At 38.9% G+C, this 23,406-nt stretch overlaps 1 protein-coding gene across 2 annotated transcripts in view; it reads right to left on the bottom strand.

The window, feature by feature from the left end:
- The window catches only part of CTNND2 (catenin delta 2), a 777,587-nt gene that overhangs the window by 423,693 nt on the left and 330,488 nt on the right, over nt 1-23,406 (bottom strand). For both annotated transcript variants that reach the window (XM_047074403.1, XM_047074404.1), the window contains exons 3-4: nt 4,946-4,980; nt 4,439-4,555 (exon numbers count right to left, since the gene is read on the bottom strand). In XM_047074403.1, coding sequence (XP_046930359.1) covers nt 4,439-4,555; nt 4,946-4,980 — 152 coding nt within the window. The remainder of the gene's footprint in view (nt 1-4,438; nt 4,556-4,945; nt 4,981-23,406) is intronic.

Here is a 23,406-nt window from a genome sequence, read left to right as displayed (position 1 = left end):
TTGCCATGTAGAGTCTCACGAGGGCCCCTTGCTCTTTGGTTTGTGATCAGATTTGGCCAATAGTAGGCATGGGGACATCAGAAAGCAGGACGAGAGAAGTTAGGGTGTTTATCCTTCTGCTCCTGCCACACCTCTTGACTGCTGGTCCTGTTCCCTAGACTTTTCCTTCATGTCCACCGTGGGAAGGGCTGCCCTCTGTTGCTGCTACCTGAGCACCTCAACAGACACCTTTTATTCCCTCGATCTTGCCCACTCCTTTGCAAATAGTCCCTTAATGAACTTCTCTTCGGTTAAACTCTTGAGTACAATCTATTTCCCAGCTGGACCCTGATACAAATACAAGAGCAACAGAGAGACTTTTATGGCCTTCTAAACACTTAAAATTAGCCATAATTGATCCCTGAAATGATAGTTACCTACCCAATATTTTAAAATTAGTCTCCTGGGATGCCTGGGTGGCTCCGTTGGATAAGTGTCCCACTGCAGCTCAGGTCATGATCTCACGGTGCACGTGCTCGAGCCCCGCATCGGGCTCTGTGCTGACAGCTCAGAGCCTGGAGCCTGCTTCAGATTCTGTGTGTGTGTCTCTCTCTGCCCCTCCCCTGCTCTCTCTCTCTCTCTCAAAAATAAATAAATCATTAAAAAAATTAAAATTAATTTCCCCAATTTTACTTAATTAGTTCTGTCTCAAAGTTACTCTGAAAATATTAAGAACAAATGTATCTGAAGAATTACCATAGGGGCACCTGGGTGGTTCAGTCGGATAAGTGTCCGACTTCAGCTCAGATGATCTCACGTTGTTGAGTTCGAGCCCTGTGTCCAGCTCTGGGCTGACAGCTTGGAGCTCAGAAGCTGGAGCCTGCTTCAGATTCTGTGTCCCTCTCTCTCTCTCTCTGTTCCTCCCCGGCTGTCTCTCTTTCTCTCTCATAAATAAAGAAACATTAAAAAAAAAAAAAAAGAGTAACCATACACTTCATTGTGGTTTTTGATCCTTTGGCATAAAAGTTTTGGATGGTGATTTTATCACCTGGGTTATTTGAGTTTTTTTTGTTTTTGTTTTTGGTTTATTTTTCCTTGTTACTTTTCTATCTCAAACAACAAAGCAGGGGCTTGCAGGAAAAACAAACAACTAAAATCCTAGGAGTCTTCAAAAGATAACCCAGTACATAGTAACAGGACATAACTAATCTTTCCAAAAGACAAAAATCCAGCAGTTACCAAATACATTCCAAAAAACCCTACTGGAGTATTTAACTTTCCTGGAACAAAGATACATCTTTTGTAGATAAAATTTTTGAACACATATTACAGGAAACGAAAAGTGAACACTAAAAATCCATTCCATTTCTCTCATGTGTAGAGAGTGTTTCAATTAGGAAAACTCAGGATTATCAGTTGATTAAAATTTTTTTTAAGTTCCTATATTTACTCCTTTTATCACTTTATTTATCCCTTCTACTATTTTATATTATACTACTTTATCTCTGCATTACTTTTATTATTCCCATCTTTCTAATTTCTTTGGTTTATTTAGCTCTTTCTAAGGTTTCCCCAAAATGAGTACTACATTCTTTGATCTGATCTTTGTTAAAAAATTTTTTTTATATTTATTTATTTCTGAGACAGAGAGAGACAGAGTGTGAGTTGGGGAGGGGCAGAGAGAGAGGGAGACACAGAATCAGAAGCAGGCTCCAGGCTCCGAGCTGTCAGCACAGAGCCCAACGCGGGGCTCGAACTCAGGGACCGCTAGATCATGGCCTGAGCCGCAGTGGGTTGCTCAACCGACTGAGCCACCCAGGCGCCCCTAAAGTTAAGATTTACTGAGTACAGTTTCTCCCCCTTACCCCCTGTATTTTCATTATAAAATATCACTATTCTATTTGTTTCTGTGTGTTTATTTTTTAAGTTTATTTTTGAGAAGGATAGAGAAGGGGAGGGACAGAGAGGGAGAGAGAGAATCCCAGGCAGGCTCTGCTCCATCAGCATGGTACCTGATGCAGGGCTCGAACCCATGAGCTGTGAGATTATGTCCTGAGCCAAAAAGCGAGAGTTGGACACTTAATCGACTGAGCCACCCAGGCGCCCTATTTTACTTGCTTTTTAAATAGTATGTAACTTTCTTTTTATTTCTATTTTTATTTGTAGATCCAAATGCATTTTCTTAATTTTACCATGGATATATTTTATCATTTTATTTACTTTTAATTTTACTAGATTATTACCAAAGAAGGTGGCTTTTCTATACTTTTTTTTAAGATGACTTTTTTTTGAGAGAGAGAGAGAGAGAGAGAGAGAGAGAGGAAGCATGACTGGGGTGGGGTGGGGGAGCAAAGAGAGGGGAGAGATTGAGAATCCCAAGCAGGCTCCATGCTTTCAGTGCAGAGCCCAATGTGGGGCTCGATCTCATGAACCATGAGATCATGACCTGAGATGAAATCAAGAATCAGATGCTTAACTGACTGATCCACCCGGGCACCCCTCTGTACTTTTTAATTTTTAGGATTGTCTTTACTGCCCTATAGCTGATCAAGTCTTCTAAGTTTTCCTGGACATATACAACAAATGTATACTATCATTCAATGGATCTAACTTTTTAGATATAGTTATTACATTGGTTTGTCGATTATGTATTCCAATTTTACGTGTCTTTCTCTTTCTGAATTCTGTCTGATTCTGCGCATTGAAACGTTCACAACGGTATTTTTCATCAATTTCTCTGTTCATTCTTAATAATTTTTATTTTAATATTCAGGTATTATTCTGTTTGGTACATCACGTTCACTAGATGTTAGTATGAGTTTATCACATCTTTATAAGCAAAAACATTTTCACTCGATAATTCCTCTTTGACCTGGCCTAATGTTCCTGCATTAAATTCCACTTCATCTCACAAATTCTTCCCAATCCTAGTTTATATTGATTATAATTGCTGTTACTACTCTGTTCCTTGAACTTCAACATTTGTTTCATTAATATAAATATGTCCCTTATCAACATCACATAACTATCTTATCCTTATTACAAACTTTTTATTCTTTTCAAAGAACTCAGTGTGCTCACCTGTAGGGCTAGACCAATACACTTGATTCATCCCTCCTGTTTCAACTTGTTTGGCTCTTATTTTACTTCTCTTCCTTCTTTTTTTCTGTACCTTCTGTGTCTTGAAGGTTATTCCCTCTCCTAAGCTCATAAGAGAATGTTTCTCTATTATCATATGAAAAACATGATATCAAATATCAACTCTCTCCCAAGACACGCTATTTTATCTCTATTTTCCTTACTCTAACAAAGTGAGTACATGTGCCTCAAATATTAATTAAATATAAGTCAGACTACAACTACCCCTATAAGAGAAATACATTTATTGACTGAGAGGTAAGTAATGAGGCTACATTCTAAAATATAAAATACAGATAACAAGGATACTATAAATCATGCATCTTATTTTAGAAGTTTTATTGAGGGGATTCAAATGGGTTTAAATAAATCTGGATATTCATGATGATGTTATCCTAAGAGTAGTGGTATTATAAAAATTGTAGAGAAAGTGAACTAATGTGTAAATTTAATGGTTTCAAGATAAGTATGCTATCTTATTCTTATATCTTCCTTTTAAATAGCAAAACTTGATGGGTATTCAAGGAGATTTTATTTTTTTTAATTAAGAAATGAAATGCTCCACTGATTTCTGATATAGAAATTACCAGTGTGATATATGTTTTAATGATTTCATTTTTAGCTTTTTGTGGGATTTTATTAAACTAAGTCAAGAGAATTTTATGATTTATTAAAGTGAAGCTCATTTCAATTCACAGCACTTTTATTCCTAAGCCTCAACCACTATGGTTGAAAATATATATAATTAGGAGGAGATGAAGAAATTTTAAAATATTCTGTCGAGGTTAATATGCAAATTCAAGGTGGCTACATATAGAAATACAAGGGGCTACTGCAGAGTACTATAGCATAATACTAAGTAGTTAGTACTGAATATATTTCATTGATTCTTTCTATTTTGTTGCATAGCTGTTGTACTGTTTATGATCTCTACCAACAATGATCTGTGTATGTAAGGCATTCACAGTAAATTTCAAAGCAGACACTGTACTGGTTAAACAAATATATGGTGAGTTCATTCAATGTGATAGTCTAGCTAGGTGCCAAAAAGGATATCAGAAAATTGGTGAGAATCCCCACTCTGTCAGTAATTTGTGAGAAATCTAGATTCAATTGCTGACTTAAGAGAGACTATAATCTAACGTGAGTCGGGATGGGTAATGTGGGAAGGAATTAGACGAGAGTGGAGTGAAATGGATAAAACATGTACAAACACAGGTTGAAGTCCTCTTAGATATAGCTTTTTATGTTAATTATATTATAATAAAGTATACTCTTATATTTTAAAATTGTCTTCAAGCATCATTGTCATCTGACTTACTTTCACTTGTGGAATAATCCTGTGGGTCAAGTATTCCTGATTCCTGCAAGGATCTAATACAGGAGTCCACCAGCTCAAGACCTGTTGTAAGTTCATCTTCGATGTCTTTTTGACCATCTGAAACACAACATTTTAAAGTGATGAACAAACACATGATGCTCTTATTATTAAAGCTTCAGGTTACTATTTAATAATGGAAAGTATCCTAACCGAAGACATTATCTCATGAGGTTCTCATTAGATTTCACATTGTAATCCTGGGTCAACCAGTATCAAAAGCCAAGGCCAGCCAATTCCAGGTATCCATGAAAAACCCAAAGGTTTCTAGGGAATTGAGAGAACTTAACTCTCAGGGAATCACAAGCTATCACAGGAACATTTAATTTTAGTGTCATGGTGTTCTCATACTCATTTTTATCAGTCTTTTTTCTAAAGTTCACAAGAATATTAATCAGTAGACATACACATAGAAATGGATGTAAGTTTCATCAAGAAGCTGTACTTTACCTTGTGATTGCCAGTGAAACTGCTCTTCTGCTGAACTGTAAAAAAGAGAATACACAGATATAATGCACTGGTTAGAAACCAAGGACCCCAGACTAGAAGACACAAAGATGCATTGGAGTAGCAATGGTGGCTCCACAGTGTGTCCTTTGGATTTTTACTGAGAAAAAAGATCCCATTTTGATACAATCTTAACTGTAATCCATTTGATGTAGATCTCTTTTGATTCACAGGCACTAGCGTGTTATAAATGGACACTGTTCAGTAATTTTCAGAGAACAGCTCCTTTTTTTTTTTTTTTACAAAGCCCAACCTATTATACTCCTCTCTTGCAACAGCTTTTACATAGATGCTGTCCTACCCAATTTTAGTTATTTTAAAATACGAGTCTGACTAGTTTCATATAGACTTTGTGAGATTGTCTAGGAAAGAAATAACCTCCTTTTGCATTATAAAGAAGGCTCGATAAATTTATTCCTTCTTCTAGACATATCACATGAGCAGTTCAAATTAAGTCATTATTAGTTCAAATTAAGTCATTTACAAATTATAACACTTTACCACCAATTGAATATACAGTCCCGATTTCTCGCTTTACAAATACATCTTATAAGACGACCCAGGGAGAAAGGGTTGTTCATATACACGATGTGCCAAAGACAACGTGCAGAGTTCATCTATGAAGGTGACATAGGTTAATTTTGAATGCTTCATTAAATATATAAATAAATTTAAAATGTCTACATGTGCATAACTCTTTCATTACACATGCAAATACTTTCTACATGCCCCTTTTTATATGTCAATGATTGGTAAGAAATCTAGATGCCAATTACAGACAGGTATCATTTTGAGAATGATTTTCTACACTTATTTCACTAAATCTTTTACTCTGATCCAGCAGCTTCTGTGAATAGCTCATCAGTTGCACAACAGCAAGTGGATTTTAGACCTTTAATCTGTACCTTAGAGGGGGCTTCTGGATATATTTACAGAGGGAAAAGGAAAGGGAATTCTGGTATGAATCAGTGTTCAGAAAAGCTGCGATCGGTATACATGAACACAAGAATAGTATCTTAAGGGACATGTGACTGTTTCCTGGGCATCTTGCTCCCTGACCAATCCATTTTATCAAACTGGAAAACAGTTGCACAATGGTGAAAAACACACACACAACTGATACATGAAATGATAACTTTACAAATTCAATCCAATGCAACTTTTTTTTATTTCAAAAAGGTATGTGCCATATAGTGGTAATATGTTTTCTATAAAGTTCCACACTTAAAACAGAAAAGTAATCCTAAGGTCGATATTTTAAAAGTTGCATGCACTGGTTCAGTTAGTAGCATTTTATTTTATTGTTTTAATAAATTTAAGTGTACGTATTTATTTATTTTTTTATTTTTTTTTGAGAAGACAGAGAGAGAGAAGGAGAGGGGCAGAGAGAGAGAGAGAGACAGACAGAATCTCAAGCAGGCTCTGCACTGACAGCATGGAGCCTGATGTGGGCTTGAACTCATGAACTGTGAGATCATGACCTGAGCCAAAACCAAGAGTGAGAGGCTTAACCAACTGAGATATCCAGGTGCCCCAGTAAGTGCGATTTTAAATAGGAATAAAAAAAATGCTTTCATAGTTGTAGTAAGTTGAATGGTGCCCCTCACCCCCAGGAGATATGTCCACATTAAATCTCTAGAAACTGTATATGACTACTAATGGAAAAAGCGCTTTTGAAAAAATATTTTTTAATGCTTATTTATTTTTAAGAGAGAGAGAGACACACACACACACACAGAATGTGAGTGGAGGAGGGGAAGAGAGAGAGAGAGGGAGACACAGAATCTGCAGCAGGCTCCAGGCTCTGACTTGTCAGCACAGAGCCCGACGCCGGGCTCAAACTCACGAGTCGTGAGATCATGACCTGAGCTGAAGTTGGACCCTTAACCAACTGAGCCACCCAGGCACCCGGGAAAAAGTGTTTTAGTAGATGTTTAAATTAAGGGAAAGGTCTTCAGATGAGATCATCCCAAATCCCATGATAACTGTCCTTACAAGAGACACACAGAAGACAAGGTTATATGAAAAAGGATGAAGAGACTGGAATTAGGCATCTACAAGCCAAGGAATGCCTGGAGCCATCAGAGCCTAGAAGAAATAAGGAAGGATCCTCCTCCCGAGCCTTTATAGAGACCACAGCCCTGCTGACACCTTGATTTTGAACTTACAGCCTCCAAAGAGTTTGAGAGAATACATTTCTTTTGTTTTAAGCCACTCAGCTGTGGTCACTTGTTATGGCGGCCCCAGGAAACTGATAACGATATTTTTCTGGTACGATAAAGATGGTCTCATGTTAACCCTCTAGGATTTACTACTATCTCTATGCTGCTATGTTTCTTTTGTCAGTATCACCCTTTACTAAGTGCTTACTGTATACCTTGGCTCCTCTGATTCCTGTCAGCCACAATGGTCGTTTTGGGAGATGGCGAAAACGGGCTTATTTGGCGTTAGATAACTTGACCACACGGATCATAAGGAACTCAACAAGGATTTAAATTAATCCGCCAAACTCCAAAGCTCATATTTCTAACTCACAATAAAACGTTGTGGAGGGAAACACATACTCAAGTGGCTTCCCACCGGAAACAGTACGAATAAGTCAACAGAAGTCATTGCATTCACCACTCCTCTCCTCGCACGCTCAGCGAAGAGCGCACTTTATGCGCCCTTGCACGTAGATGGCGCCACGTGAGAGGAAGGGACAAGTGCCACTTCCTGCCCCAAGCACAGAAGGGCAGGCACGAGATTTTCATGCTCTCTCTCTCTCTTTCTCTCTCCTAATCCCCCACTGAGATGGGTCCCTGAGTAGGAGGGAGGAAGATTTCTGCCAACCCAGAGAAGACACAGCACGAAGTGAGAAATAAACCACTGTTGTGTGAAAACGCTGGAGCCGGAGGGGGGTTTGTTTCTGTTGAATAAATGTCACACTGAGTAATAGAGAAATGTGGCAGTGTTTGAGTTTGTAAGGTGTTTCTTGCTTCTCTATCTTACATTTCCGCCGTGGAGCGCTGGGAGAAAATGTCTTGGGTCACTCTACCACAAATAAGGTGGTGTGACAGCTTTTACTCATCCTGTGAGATGTATCTGCTCATGTACAATAACGGGTGATTTTATGTGTCAGACCACACATCAGAGTTTCCTATAATATTTACTTTTTGTTCATCTCTTTCAAAAGTGTTTCAATTTGATGATGCAACAGAAACAAGATGAGACATTTTTTTCCCCTTACATTTGAAAGAATGCCGTTCGCAGTGAATATGAAACTATTCCTCTCAAAGCAGAGGAAGCTTCCTTTTCGCCAGATAAAGAGCATCAATCATTTAAAATCCTGATTCCTTTAGCACAGTTAAAATGCATTAAAAGTATGACTGAACACAGAAAATAGAAGTCCCAAGAGAGACCTGGTTTGGATTTTATTTCCATTAAGTGCTCACTTGACTCTCTGTTAGGGGATTCTATGCAATTGTATATCTTATATACTTGATTTCTTCTCCTAAAAGCTGCTTTTAGGTGGATGCTTTTTTAAAAAAGCAAACAAACTATCTATTCATCCGATAAACACAGATTATGCCTGCGTCTCACACATTCTTACTTCAAGTGTTTGGCTATTACTCATGGTGAACTTTCTCCCAATTATATCATTCAATTTAGTATAATATAAAAGTTATTTCTGAAACACTTGTAACTTCCATGCATGTTCAATTTTAGAAACTAAAGTTTGCTTTCACTACCAAAATGCTCTTTTTTCAAATAGAAGTAATCTGTAAAGAACTAAATTTAATAAAGATATAGACATAATTTAGATTAGCCAGTATGTATTTAAACATAAAACTATGTACCAGTTCCAGAACGCAATTATTGTGAGAAAAATACATATTTGTAACAAAGATGACCTAACATTTAACCTTTAAATGTATACAGAAATACGTCCATAAATCAGTAGTGCTAGGAAAGAGTTTAAAAACAATATATTAAAAGCACAACTCCTAATAGCTAACACATACCTCTAGCTTTCTACCAGGCAATATGCTAGTTGATTTACAGTGAATTTCCAAGACAACAGTTTTGAGACAGGTACTATTTTCCCATTTTACAGATAATGAAACTAGGTAAAAAGATGTTCAGGAACTTGCTGGTGGTCCCACATCCAGCAAGCAGTGGAGGGAGAATTATGACCCTGGGTCTCTTGCTTCTAGAGGCCACATTCTGAACTACCATTCTATTCGCACATTTAGCGACATCAAAATTACACCCCTATGTGATAAAAGCATAAACATAAACATAAAACCGTAAACTAAGTTGAAAAAACACGCCATGTCCTGGGAGAAGATACTGGCAGCGCAGATAACTTACAAATATTAAAATGACTCCTACAAATCATTTTAAGATAAAGATTAAAAAGGTCAAACAAAAGCAAGGTCAATATGTATACATATAGCTGATGCACAGTAGAAAAAAATCTAGAATGTATGGTTACTGAACATATTAAAAGATACTCAAGCCTATTAGCAATTGAAATAATAAAAACCAAACACAGGCAATTCTTTACACTCCACAGGCTGTCAAACAGTTAGACAGTCTGACAATATTATGTGTTGGACAGAAGATGGGGAACAAGAATTCTCATACGTTGCACGTGAGAATAAACCAGTCACCTCGGTGAGCAATGAGGCAATACTTGGTCATGTCCTATATGCAGATGCCTAATCACTCAGTAAGTCTGCTTTTAGGTAGAACTTCCAGGGAAATCTGAGCACCTATGCCTGGAACACCTCTACAAGACTGTTCATGCCTAGAGGTCAGCAGTACCAAAACAATGGAAATAACCTAAGGGATCAGTAATAGGGAATGGACAAATGTAAATAATATGATTGCATACACAGAGAACGTATATATGGAATCAACACTACTCAGCAGTTAAAATAAATTAGCCAAATACACAATGAAGCAACCTAGGTAGTTCTCAAATGTAAAATATAGAGTGGGAAATGCAAATTTCACATGTGTATTACATGATCCCAATTATGTAAATTTTAAAAACATTGATTAAATGATATTGTGTATAAATACATATACATATATGTATACACACATGTATATACACAAAGGCTATTCTTTGGTTTAAGCTAGTTTTTCAACTATATGTCTGTCTATCTATTGAGTGAAATCATATAAACATAGATTAAAAAGATACACCGAATTTCTTTTTACATATATATTTTTTATTTTAGACACAGAATGTGTGTAAGCAGGGAAGTGTCAAAGGGAGGGAGACAGAATTCCAAGCAGACCCCATGCTCAGCATGGAGCATGACACGGGGCTTGATCTCATGACTGTGAGATCATGACCTGAGCTGAAATCAAAAATCAGTTCCTTAACCGACTGAGCCACCCAGGTGGCCTCGTACACTGAATTTCATGACGGTGGTAGCCTCTGAGGAACAGAGAGAAATGTCTGAGGTGGGTTAAAAGGGAATTTCTCTTTTATTCTTAATGTTTTATTTCATGAAAAATGAGGGAAAATCTTAACATTAACTTAGGAATGCCTTTGTTACTTGGACTAGGAAAACATCATGATTCTTACATCTAGAAATGTCTCCTTAAATGATTAGATAAATCTTGGTGACCCAGTTCTACATAATATTCTCATTGTTGATAAATCACTCGTAGTTGAAATTCAAATAATGCAAAAAAATATGAAATATGTAAGTCCAAATAATAGAGGAAAAGAATGGTTTTAGAGATGTAATTACTATTTGTCTCTATTTTCTATGTGATAAAAATGACAGGATCACTTCGGCTATGTCTTGATATAAGCTTAAACATTTCAAGTAAGTAACCAATAACTTTCAAGTTCTGCGGGCATGATGTTGGGGAAAAACTAGTTGAAACCAAAGAATAACCTTTGAGCTCCTAGAGAAGTGATTTTCACCCTCATCATTTCCAGCATGATAGGATCCTTACCCACCTCCAGGCCACTTCTAATATATATAATATGAAAGTTCAGAGAGTTTACTTAATGTCAGGAAAAGACACAAAGCAAGCCATTACTATAGCTACTCTGTCATGAAGCTGAACAAATACATTTCCTTATTTTCTTTTTCAGCTTTCTGATGCCCAGAGCATCAATCCCTACACTGTATCGTGTGATGCGTTATTGCTCACAATATGACTCAAAATGAAATAAACGCAAGGAACTATGAGGGTTTTTTTTCCTTTCTTTCTTTTTGTTAGTTTGCTTTCAAGTTAAGCAATGTACCTAAAACATAAGCCAGAGAAACTGTTGTGAAATAAAGGTTTGCAGAACTGATGTTGGATCTTCGCCTACGGGAACAAAGGCCCTTATATTTACGATGTCAGTATGACCTAAAATTGTACTCTACCATAAAATACTTCTTAGTATATGGTTTTGCATGCAGCCACCTCACAAGAATGTGTATTGGTTGCAAGATAAAATGACCTGGGTCAAAAGTCCCAAATATGTGCAAATGTGACATATTCACTAAAAATGGTGAGAAGTGGCAGCCCGTGGAGCTGAGAGGTAGGCAGCTGTTTAGTGCACTGTACCCAGACCATATTTGTTTGGATATGCGAGGAACCCTGCTCCCCCCAGAACTTCCTGTGGAGCTGTTTTTCCGTCCTTCTACTGCCTTGTGGTCTCTACGTGCATCTGCGATATATTCCCAAATGAGTGTCCTGATCTCTCCGCCGTGCAACTGGCATGTTTCTTTCTTCCTTCGATCATACATCCTCTTCCCGCTCTACCTCTTCTCATTAGAAATATAATTTTATAGCTATTATAAAAATGTTCGCAGGGCTACACCACCTAGCTGGAGGACCGCAAAGCTCCCGAACCAGGGGGCCGTGTGTAAGTGGCCAAGGGTGTGGACTCACAAGACAGACTCCCTGAGACGGGAGCCCAGCTTCTCTGCTTTCAGTCTAGGACACTTTGGGCAAGTGACTTAAACTCTCTGGGCAGAAGTGCAGACATTTTGTGGGTGAAATAAATTAGTTTATATCAAGTGATGTATTTTCAGTAGATCGGCGCCTGGCACTACCTGAGCAAGGACGGAATTGCTTCTTATTCTATTACACATGGCTAAAATGGTTTACATGGCCTGTAGGTTATGACCTACTCTATTTCATCCTTTGGAGCCCGCTGTAGTCTGTTGTGGGAGGGTTAAAATGGGGACAGACGTGGGGACGTGAGAACAATGGACATTAAGAAAATACCCAGGCACGGTGGTGTCGTGCCTAGCCTGTTGGTGACAGCCAGTCCTGGAGAAAATGGAAACAAAGTCAGCACAAACCCGTGGTGAGCGCTCATGGTGGCTTTGGGCATATAGAACAGAGAGACGCAGTGCGGCTCACCAGGACGTTGCAGTCCGCTAGAGGTGTGGGAAGCAAGTGTGCAAAGCTCGGAGAGTCACTGCACGAGAAGGTGTGTTCAAGGCACTACTGCACGCAGGACCGTAGGGCCTTTACCAAACCACTTAATCTCTCTAAACATCAGTTTCCCCATTTATAAAATGGAGATTTACTAGAATTTCCCAGAGGGATCTTTAGAAAACCAATGTATGTAAAACCCACAAAACAGTGGGGGAACACAGAAGGCATTATTATTATTATTTTTTTTTAAAGTAAGCTCTCATTGTCACATGCAGAACAGAAGGCTGAGAGAGCACAGCCAACTAATAGAAGTGAAAGTTCCATAGGTCCACCATATGCAATTCAAGTTGTCCACGCTGGGGGCCAATAAATACCATCTCACCAATATGTTATATATAGCCTTTGTAGAATTTACATTGTCCATCTTTTCTTTTTTTCTACACTAAAGCTGTGGAGAAAAAGAGGCAGTCTGTGATGTCCAAAGAAAGAGGACTCACTTTTAAGCTGTAAGTTTTCCAATCGGTCCAGCACAAAATGCCTCTGCTGGCAACCACTACTGTTCTTCCCGTAGTAAAAAACTTATTTTCAAAACCTTGGAAGAAAATAAATCAGACCCAGATTGCTATTATTAATTTCTTTTATTTTGAGGCAAGGGAAATTCATATTCCTAAGTTAATTTGGATGGAGCTCTTGACTGACAAATTATCTAAGAAACTGATACCGCAAAATGGCTCCCATGCCGTAGCCTGGATACACACGGCTGCAATGTTTATCTCGGAGTACCACAACAATGTCAGGGTTGTGCGCTGGCCAGCCAGAGCTGAACAACAGGAAATGAACATGAATTCTGGTTTGTCTTAATTCCTTCAAAATACGGACTCCAGTTTCTAGCAACGACAAAGAATTAGCCCTTGGCTTAATAGTGCCTTAAAGGCACTATCTACACAAAGTCAAGGTCTTACCATGGGAAACACATATTTTCAAGTTTCTCTTCTCCAAATGCTTTTCTAGTTTTGCCATTGGTTGTAGTTATACTACAAGAGGCACATTGTGCATAAAATTCAATATCAGAAGGAGGAACAAATGGTAAATTATAAACCAGAAAATTCTCACGTTATAGCTCCCTTTGTAGTTTTCTGGGAGATTTCTCATGCATGAGCTGGGTATTTTTTTAAATGCTTATGCGAATGCATCAGAATTTTACAGTTGTTGAAGCAAAATTTCTGAATGCCAGCCACATTAGACAATAAAGTTATCATAATATTTTTGTCAGTGAGCATTCCATCAATCAGAATGTAGTAAATTGCAATTGCAGATGACCAGGGATACTGTTAATGAATTAATTCTGAGATCTTGTAATATTTTGAAATGCCTTCCAAACCAGCAGAAACTGAGTGGTTTATGCCGTTTCTGTGCTAAGTGTAGACTCCTGCATTATACATCATGATATTCATAATCTCCTTTGGGGTCCCTTGCCACTCAGGGTTAGATCTTTGGTGAGCCTGATGGCTTCACTCATGAATATTGAGGGTGAATAGAGAGCTCACTGCGTTTTGCAGTCTGATCATTCATAAGTGATTTCTCAGGCAGGAGAAGAGTAGTAGGTTTGTCTGCTGACAGAGGTGGTACCTATCTGAAGGTTCTCAGATGTTCCAAGTATCAGTCTTTTGCAGTCATTCTTCCAGAATTATCCCTGTTGTTAGGGTCTGCTCAGTGAAGGGAGCACTTTAACCTTGGAGACATCTCTGGACAAAAGGAGGGGTCAAGTTTGTATTTTCCTCGCTTCTTGGGCTCATGTGTGAGATCGTGTTCAGGGGTGTCCCTCACTCTTCTGTTCCTCTGAACTCCCTGCTTTGCTTTGCTTTCATCTGTTTTGGCTTCATAACTGTGTGTCTATTACAGATATGTCAAACCCTGAGTACTGAACTTGACTGAGAGTGTAATGATTTCATTAATATAAGTGAAGCTAACACTTCTTAGATATTTAATGGAAATTTATGCGAATAACCATTGCCTGTTTCACAGAAAAGAGAAGTCTGAATCTTTTGTTTTTCTGTCTTTGAGTAGCAACAGATGATTTGTAAAAATAAATTTCAATTTCAGTGTCCTTATGGAGCAGAAATCATGTCATGCTCATGAACAACTCTCATGGCATTATAGGTCTTTACTTCCTTATGATCAATAGCGGTTTTAAAAACCATTTGAAGGTTCAGTTCAAATGTTTAATGGGTGCACAAATGTTGATAGTTCATTCATAAATGCCCCAAACTAGAAACGACCAAATGTTCTACAACAGGTGAATGATTCAACATGCTAATACATCCACGCCAAAGGGAGGTATGTGGCAATAAAAAGAAATGGATTATTGATAATATGTCCCAAATGACGTTTTGGAGGGATCTTAAGGGAATTATGCTGAGTAAAAAAAGATAAATAACCTTCTTGAAATAACGAAATTATAACTGGAGGATAGATCAGCGGTTTCCAGGGCTTCCGGACGGAGGGTGAGTGTGGGTGTGACTATAAAGGGGTAACACGAGGCCTTATGGTGCTGGAGGCATCCTGCATGTCCTTGTGGTGGTGGTTACACAAAGCTACTTATCTGATAAGACTGAGCTGAACTAAACACACACACACACACACACACACACACACACACACACAGGAGTGCGTGTACAACTGGGGAAAGCCAGCGCCGACGTTGTACCAACGTCAGTTTCCTGGTTGTGATTCTGTACCACGTGGCGACACCACTGATGTTGCCACTGATGGGAACTGGGAGAAGTTATAGGATATGCCTGTGTGTATTTTATTTTGTAACTTCCCACTAACCTATAACCATTTCAAAATAAAAAGGTTAAAATATAGGAGTGCTTGGTGGCTCAGTTGGTTGAACGTCCGACTTTTAATTTTGGCTCAGGTCATGATCTCACACTCAGTGAGTCTCACATCAGGCTCTACACGGACAGCACAGAGCCTGCTTGGGATTCTCTCTCTCCCTCTCTCTCTCTGCCCCTCCCCTGCAAGCATGCACTCTCTCTCTCTTTCAAAACAAATAGACTTAAAAAAAAAGCTTAAAAAACAGTGGGGTATGGTTTGGTATGCCTTCTTTTCTTTCTCCCCCTGAACTGTTTTCTCTATATGCAATATACTATTTAATTATTTCTATATAATAATTAAAGAAGAATTAAAAACGCATTGAGAAGAGTGGAGTAAAGACAAAGGAAGGAAGGAACAAAGAGAGAGGGAAGAAATAAAAAAAGAAACCACTGTTAACTTCTGATTATCTTTTTTGTTCTTTATTCAGTAGAACTCAAGTGACTCTGCCCTGGGCTCTCTTCTCCTTTGTTCTGTGAATGAAGGCATTATCCCTGGAGCATAATATACCAATCATACTGCCCACTGTCATTCAGATGCAAGGAATAGTGCTGCTTCCAAATGAAAATTCATCCATTATGTCTAAGCTCCCTGCTCATCAGGCCCCTGTATTAACTTCCATTGCCATATGTTTTTGGGGAAAATTAAAAATGGTATTTTGGCTTACAGTCCTAGAGCAAAATACAAGTCTTAATGCATTCTAGGTGAGTCCAAGAGACCTCACATGATACAATTCATTGGCTCTCTGGAAGCATATTTATTCAAGTTAGGCTCACACCTGGCAGACACACTCCCGCTCCTCCCGCCAATTCACAGGGGAGCTACCCTGGTGCCAATCTGCTTCCACAACCCTCTACCCACTATCCCGACTCCTGGAAATTGGTTTCCTTGGTTACATCTGTCTGTGGCTTTCCGTATTTATTGTGGTGGGGAAAAATTCACACATTAAAAATTGCCTTCTTTCCAGCCAGCCCTTAATATCTGGTGTTTGAAACTGAAAAGCTGGATCAGCCTTTCCATCTTCTCCCTATCTTACCATCGCAGGGCACCTTTATTTGTCTCGAGTCCTCTTTTGAAGAAAGAATGAGGATTTGAATGTGAGATCTCACTAAACAATTGTACTGCCTGCCAGATGTATAAAACCATTTTAAGATCCATGAATTGAAATATCTATTAATATTCTTAAGATATGAAAGCTTATCTTTCCCAGAATCATTGTTTGGGATCCTTAGCATCTACCCATCAGTTCTGCACTGGAAATGTGCCTTGAAAACCACTCCCTGCCATTGCCTTGTTGGATCTTTTTGTGTTCTCTTCCCTGGTGCTATACAGAGCTCAGTGACTGAAGGGTAGGTGTTAACTTCCCATCCACAAGGTTCTCTCCTTGACCAAACTTTGGCTAGGCTCCTGCGAGCTCTTTTTTTGACGAGGCCCAATCTTGGGCTCTCATGACCTTCCTGGCAGAGTCTAGTTCTAACAAGGATCCTTCTGAGCCAGGATAGCTAGAATCCCCCCCACTTGATGTCTGAGGACCCTGCATATCTCATTGGGTTCTTCATCCCCTATCATCCCCCCAGGTGATGTCTGCTCACCTGCCCTGTCTTTAGCATGAATCTTGGTAGGTCAGTTTAGCCAGAATCCCACCACCCCTCCTTACTCCTTTTTTTTTTTTTAAGTTTATTTATTTGAGAGAGAGAGGGGGAGAGAGAGGCAGAGAGAGAGGAAGAAAGAGAATCTCAAGCAGGTTCTGTGCGGTCAGGGCAGAGGCCAACGCCGGGCTTGATCTCATGAACATGAGATCATGATCTGAGCTGAAATCAAGAGTCAGATGCTCAATCCACTGAGCCACCTAGGTGCACCCCCCATCCTTACTCTTGGTGGTTCCTCTGAGTAACTTCCCATCCATTGACCCCCACCCTGGTCCTTGGCTTTAAATTCCCGTTTTTCCTTGTAATATTTGGAGTCGGGCCCAATCTTTCTCCCTCACTGAAAAACCCCACTGTATTCAAGGCCCCCCTTGAATAAAGCCTGCCACACCATTCTTTTTAGTTCCCACCACCAATGCCCCACAGCCCGAGGGGAACATGCAAAGTCGCATCCTTCTGGAACCTCAGTCTCCTCCTGGGTACTGAGATAATACTACCAGGGTGGGCTCCATGGGCTAGAAACCTTGCAGTTGTCTCAAATTACAACTGTGTTACACTCAGAGGGCCCCCTATCTTTGAACTTGTGTTTTGCAAGTGGAATCCAACAAGACACTGGAGCATAGGCATGAGGATGTGGATATGCACAATGTATGTGTAATTCTGTTCTGTCCTGCCTCATTCACAGAATGCGTGCAGTGCCCTGTTGGAGCCATGATGTGTTGTGGGAGCTGAGCAAGACTCAAGGCGAGTACCAGGTAAACATGTTATGTTTATGACTGAGTAAGCAGGAGTGCTTGCTGACTGCCCCCCAAAAGGCCATGCTTACCCTTTGAACCAGAACTTGCTTTGAAAGAAGGCAATGGTGTTCTAAGAAGCACAAGCAATCAAGGCACCCTAGCATATTCTTTCTTACTCATGTTACTCTCCTGTGTCTGCCAACTACTTATGCTGAACATGATGACCTAGAAGGAAAGGAAAAGATATGACAATCCACTGTTCTATTTCTTTTTTTTAAAATGTTATTTATTTATTTTGAGAGAGAGAGAGAGAGAGAGAGAGAGAGCAAGCATGTCAGGGGAGGGGGTGGGCAGAGAGAGAGGGAGAAATAGAGAGAGAATCCCGAGCAGGCTCTGCATTATCAGCTCGGAGCCCGACATGGGGCTCGATCTCATGAACTGATCGTGACTTGAGCTGAAATCAAGTGTTGGATGCTTAATGGCTGAACCACCCAGGTGCCCCCAGTTCCATTTCCATTCAGTCCTTCCTTACTCTTTAGTAAGAGAATGTTGGTAGAATATGTGCATATTGAGAAGTGAAATAAAAATGGTTGAGGTAAATTGCACAGTGTTTCCTCTGATCTTCCAAGAACAAAATATGTATGCGTGTATGGGCTCTGAAATATGAATTGTATCATTTCAGTAATTTAACATATAAATTAAGCGCTCCTATATTTGCATTTAAATCTGGCAAGCACAATACAAAGATAAATGGTAAAATTCATGCTAATAGTTTAAAATTTTAATTTCTTTATTTAGAAGAACATTAAATAGTAAATACAAAAACATCATGACAAGGAGAGAGAGAGAGAGAGAGCGTGCTCGTGAGTGTATATGTTAGGAAAAAGCTTTAGTATCTTTTTAGTACCTTTAATGGCATTCCACTCCCTGGTTTTTAAACAACAAACTCCATATTTTCATTTTGAACTTGAGTGTTGCAGATTATATAACCGGCTCTAAACATGAGTTACCACAGATTGAGATTGTGGAGATTAAATGAAAATAGACATTAAGGTCCTAGGCACAGAGTATCAACCAATCCTTCACTGTCTCTCCTCCAATTCACTCCACCCAACTGCTTCTCTCCTCTGCCTGCAGTCTTTTCTTCTTCCTATCAATTACCCACCAGGTCACTGAAGTCAACATCCTAAAGCAGAAAGCTGATCATGGAAACCAGTAGTACAAAAGCTTTCAGTGGTTTCCCACTGCCTGTAAGAGCACACCCAGGTTCCTCTCCAGAATCTTCTTGGTCTATAAGGACCTCCTTAACCCACTTTGAGGACCCAGCCTCAGCCACCTGCTTTAGATGTCCCGGCTGATTGAGGCTCTGCATCATCTGAGAGCCCAGAGCAGCCTTATCACTTGTCAAAACACACCACAATGACTTGTCTTTAATACTTTGCTAGATGATGACCTCTTTGAGGACAAAAAACCAAACAGTATTCATCTCTGTATTCCTCAGCATAAAGCTCTTTGCCTGGTATTCACTACACATTTGTTCATGAATGAAGATCAGCACAGTTAGTACAAGTCAGGACCTTCAACTTCATATTCGGAGTGTCCTCTTGTTTCACTGAATTTTCTCTTCTTCAGAGTTGCATCGTGACGAAAAGGGACTACACTCTTTTACTATACTTCTATCATAAAACATCAGTGGAATAAGTCAGTCACCCACTGAGTGAGTGTTTTGATTTGTACAACCCCAATTGGAATAAGAACGTTCACTAATCTGCTGCTAAGCTATCAGTTACCCTATAGATGAAATGATCAAAGCACATATTTTTTCACGGTGCACCATGACAAATCTTTTTATAAAAACAACGAAGCTTTATGTTTTTATACACCAAAATTTAGAAATTACCATTTTTTTTTCCTTAAGCTCAGTATATATCTTGATTCAAGAGAAGTCCAGAGTGGGCAAGATTATTTCTCTGTGGGGGTAGGAGTGAGGGCGATGTTGACATCCCTATGGAAAATCTGTCCTTTTCAAGTAGCACTACATCTTAGGCCACTATATAATCATCTTTTTTTTTTAATTGTTAAATTCTGTTCATCCTATAGATTTGAACAAACTAATTTTCCTCTTCTTAATTAATCCCATTATCATATTTCACTCACTCAAGCTTCCTATGAAATGAAACACTGTTTTCACTTATAAATGTTCTATGATGTGCTCCTAGTGATTTCTAATTGGGACAATTATACACAGATAAATCAGAACTCATCAGGGGCAGTTGTCATTAGCATGTCCCTGTTCGACTTCTGATGCCTACATGTTGGTTTAAGGCAATAGGGCATATGAGGACTCCAGAGGGAGCCTTGATGAAGAAGCTCAGGAAATTCACAGGCAGTGAGGACATCCTTCATTTTTAATTTGTTGGTTTAATCTGGCTAGAGAGGAACTGACAAAATCTTCATCACCTAATGTGCTTAATGGTCTAAATGAAATCAGTTGGTGGTGTTGGTTTAGTCCTTATTGGACCCATTTCTAAGTCATACAAGCCCCTGATGAATTACTCTAATGAGCCCTTCTCATAGGAAACACAGAAACTAGACCTTGACATTTTGTATGGATTCCAAGAGCATTACAGAAGTGAAATGATAGGAATCCAGAAAATGGGTTATCACCCCCTTCAAAGTGCAGGTCATTATCAGCATGGGGGAAAATGATACCCTAACAGGACTAGAGATTCTCTCCACTTACCCCCGCTATCCAGAATGAAATAACCAGAGAAACGAATGTAATTTTTGTTTTCTTTTATTTGTAGTTTCTTTTATTTATAGTTAGTTTTGTTTTCTTTTATTTGTAGTTGGTATTTTCACTACTGGAATGTAAAGTGACTTTTTTTTTCTATTATGAGTTAATATAAGAAAATACAAAAAGAAGTAAAATGTTGGAACACAGTATAAAATATAATAAACTGATTCTGCTAGAGTCAGGGAAGACATATTCTCCTGTTTTATTGTATAAATAGTTAAAAAATAATAGTATAATGTAAGTAAGGGTGGTTTAATTTTTTTTTTCAAACAGGCTGAAAGTCAAAACGAGAATAAAAAATCACACTCCCTTTCTTCTTTTTTGACCTTCAAAATATAAGAAAATACCAAAAAATCAAATTCCCTCAAAATTAGAATTGTATGTAATTAATGCACTATCCTGAGAAATGACTTGATTGTTGTCTAAAATGTCACTTTACCCAGAGTCACTGGACAAACACACACACCTCCCACGCCCCCATCACCACTGACAGCAACAACTTTCTTTTTGTCCTAATTTGGAAGTTAAGACAGTATTTTGTGTCAGAGAGTAGACAACAGAAATGCCAGTATTTTACCTTACGGATAACATAGGAAAATGTGAATTTTAGAATGAAATCCTGGCGTTTGCAACGACGTGGATGGAGCTAGAGAATATTATGCTAAGTGAAATAAGTCAGTCAGAGAAAGACAAGTGATGTATGATTTCACTCAGATGTGGAATTTAAGAAACAAAACAAACAAGCCAAGGGGAACACATTTTTAGAGACAAATCAAGAAACAGACTCTTAATTACAGAGGACAAATTGATGGTTACCAGTGGGGAGGTGGGGGAGGGGCTGGCTTAAACAGGTGATGGGAATGAAGGCGGAAATTTGTCTGGATGAGCACTGGGTGAAGTATGGAAGTCCCGAATCACTAAGTTATATGCCTGAAACTAATCTAGCACCGTATGTTAACGAACTGAAATTTAAATAAAAAAATAAAAAGATTAAATGAGAAAAATAAAATAGAAGAGAATAAAATAGAAGAGCATAGGATAAAATGAAATGAAATGAAATGAAATGAAATAAAATAATAAAATAAAATAAAATAAAATAAAATAAAATAAAATAAAAGCATAGGGGTCATACTTTTTTCTCCTTGTCAGAGATTCAGTGAAGAACTCTATTTTGTCATGTTATCACATCTGGGCTGTAGTTCGCCGGGATTGAGCAGTCTGACGTGCCAGTGTCCTTGAGAGGTATCATCACTACTTGAAAAAATAATAGGACAAATACACTACCTATTGACGATTGGTCAGTGGAAATGCCTTTAGATAACATGAAATAGTATTAGCAGTTTTTCTTTCCGGAGGTTATAGCATTTAGGAGAGGATTTTTATGGCGTTTCTTCTTTTCTTAAGCCCTCTTTCATTGGAAGGTGCTGTGACGCTTGCCTCCTCCAAGCCTGTGCTTTGCAAGCAGAGGTTAAAAACGACAAAGAGCTCCTGGAAGGGAACTCACCTAAAACCACTGTAAATCCACAACGAGGGTGAGCCCTTAGCTCTGGGACTAATACCCTGCAATGAGGCTGCTAGTCCTCATAAAACAAGCCTAGCAAGTTAAACTAGATAGACTTATGTCAGGAATGCATGTGATAGATCACAGTTAGCCACAAATTCCCACCGCTTCATTCACTGAGAAGGGAGGTCTCTTTCCATCCCTTCCCTTGATTCTGGACTCGCCATGACCTGCTTAGATCATTAAAATGCAGCAAAAGTGATGCTCTGTGACTTTGAAACTTCTCGAGGCTGGGTCTTAAGACCTCTCCATTCCTGCATGATAGAATATTCCTTCTGGAGGCCAGCCTCTGTATAAGAAGTTTGACTACTTGGTGACAACCCTGCTATGTGGAAGCCAAAGCTAGTCATATGCAGAGAATGGGGGCCACATGGAGGAGCACGGAGGTGCCAGACACAGGGGTGAAGACTTCTTGAACCTTCCTTCTGAGCCTAGCTGGTAGAGGGGATAACCCCTGCACGCAATGAAGAACCACATGAACCCTGCCTCCATTCTTGATCTGTAGCAAGTAAAATGTACTTAATGTTAAAGCCACTGAGCGTTAGGCTGGTTTGAGAAAGGTTCTGGATAACCCAAACAATGCTCATAGCACAGAAAACTCCTTGGCAGTCAACGGTAGTAAAGGAAATGAATCTAATGATTAACTCTTAAATTTAGAAGGCATAATGTATTTCTGCATTTTGTTTTGAACACAGAGATACTTAAACCCAAGGTTAAACATTTAACTACTTGCTTTGTTGTATCCTGAGGGAACTAATCTTCTATTTTATTGAATTCTTCAATGAATTAAAGTGAATACACACCAGCTTTACTCCAACCAATGAGTTCCTGGAGTTGAGATTTAAAAAGAAGTAAAATGTTTAGGGCCTGTTACCTTCGGGAAAAAAAGTACAGTTTGCAATGGAAATGGCATATAAAACTATGAATTAATAGTAGGTAACAAAGAAAGTATGGCAAGTTAGCATAAACTGGGCATATGATAGCATAGACTTTTTAAAAAAAAAAATGAAGTGAACTTCACCAAGGAAGGTATCTGGGTGGAAACGTGGTATGACCTGGATCTTGCAAGAAATGATAGGAGAAAACTGAATGGGAGTATGGAGGAGAATCCCATGGGCATACTGACATGACAGGTTTCTAATAGGTGCTAAAGATGAAAGAAAAATAAAAATCAATAACTTATTTAAGTCAGTTAAACATTTCTAGACGATACTATAGCTAAGCTCCGCAGAATGTAATTCAGCCTGAGAAATAATTCTTCCCTTGCTGTGGAGGTGGTGAAATGGAGGGATGTGGGTGGGGAGTGCAATTTAAACGGAACCGTGATATTTGGGATCTATCCCAAGGAGACAGCATGAGAGAATAAGCTAAATAAAATGATAGGCAAACAACAACAA

Source organism: Lynx rufus, unplaced genomic scaffold (assembly GCF_022079265.1).
Source record: "Lynx rufus isolate CCGP_SWC_20201006 ecotype Redwood Valley unplaced genomic scaffold, mLynRuf1.p SCAF_1, whole genome shotgun sequence".
Classification (NCBI taxonomy): Eukaryota; Metazoa; Chordata; class Mammalia; order Carnivora; family Felidae; genus Lynx; species Lynx rufus.
This window is presented reverse-complemented; position numbering and strand designations above follow the sequence as displayed.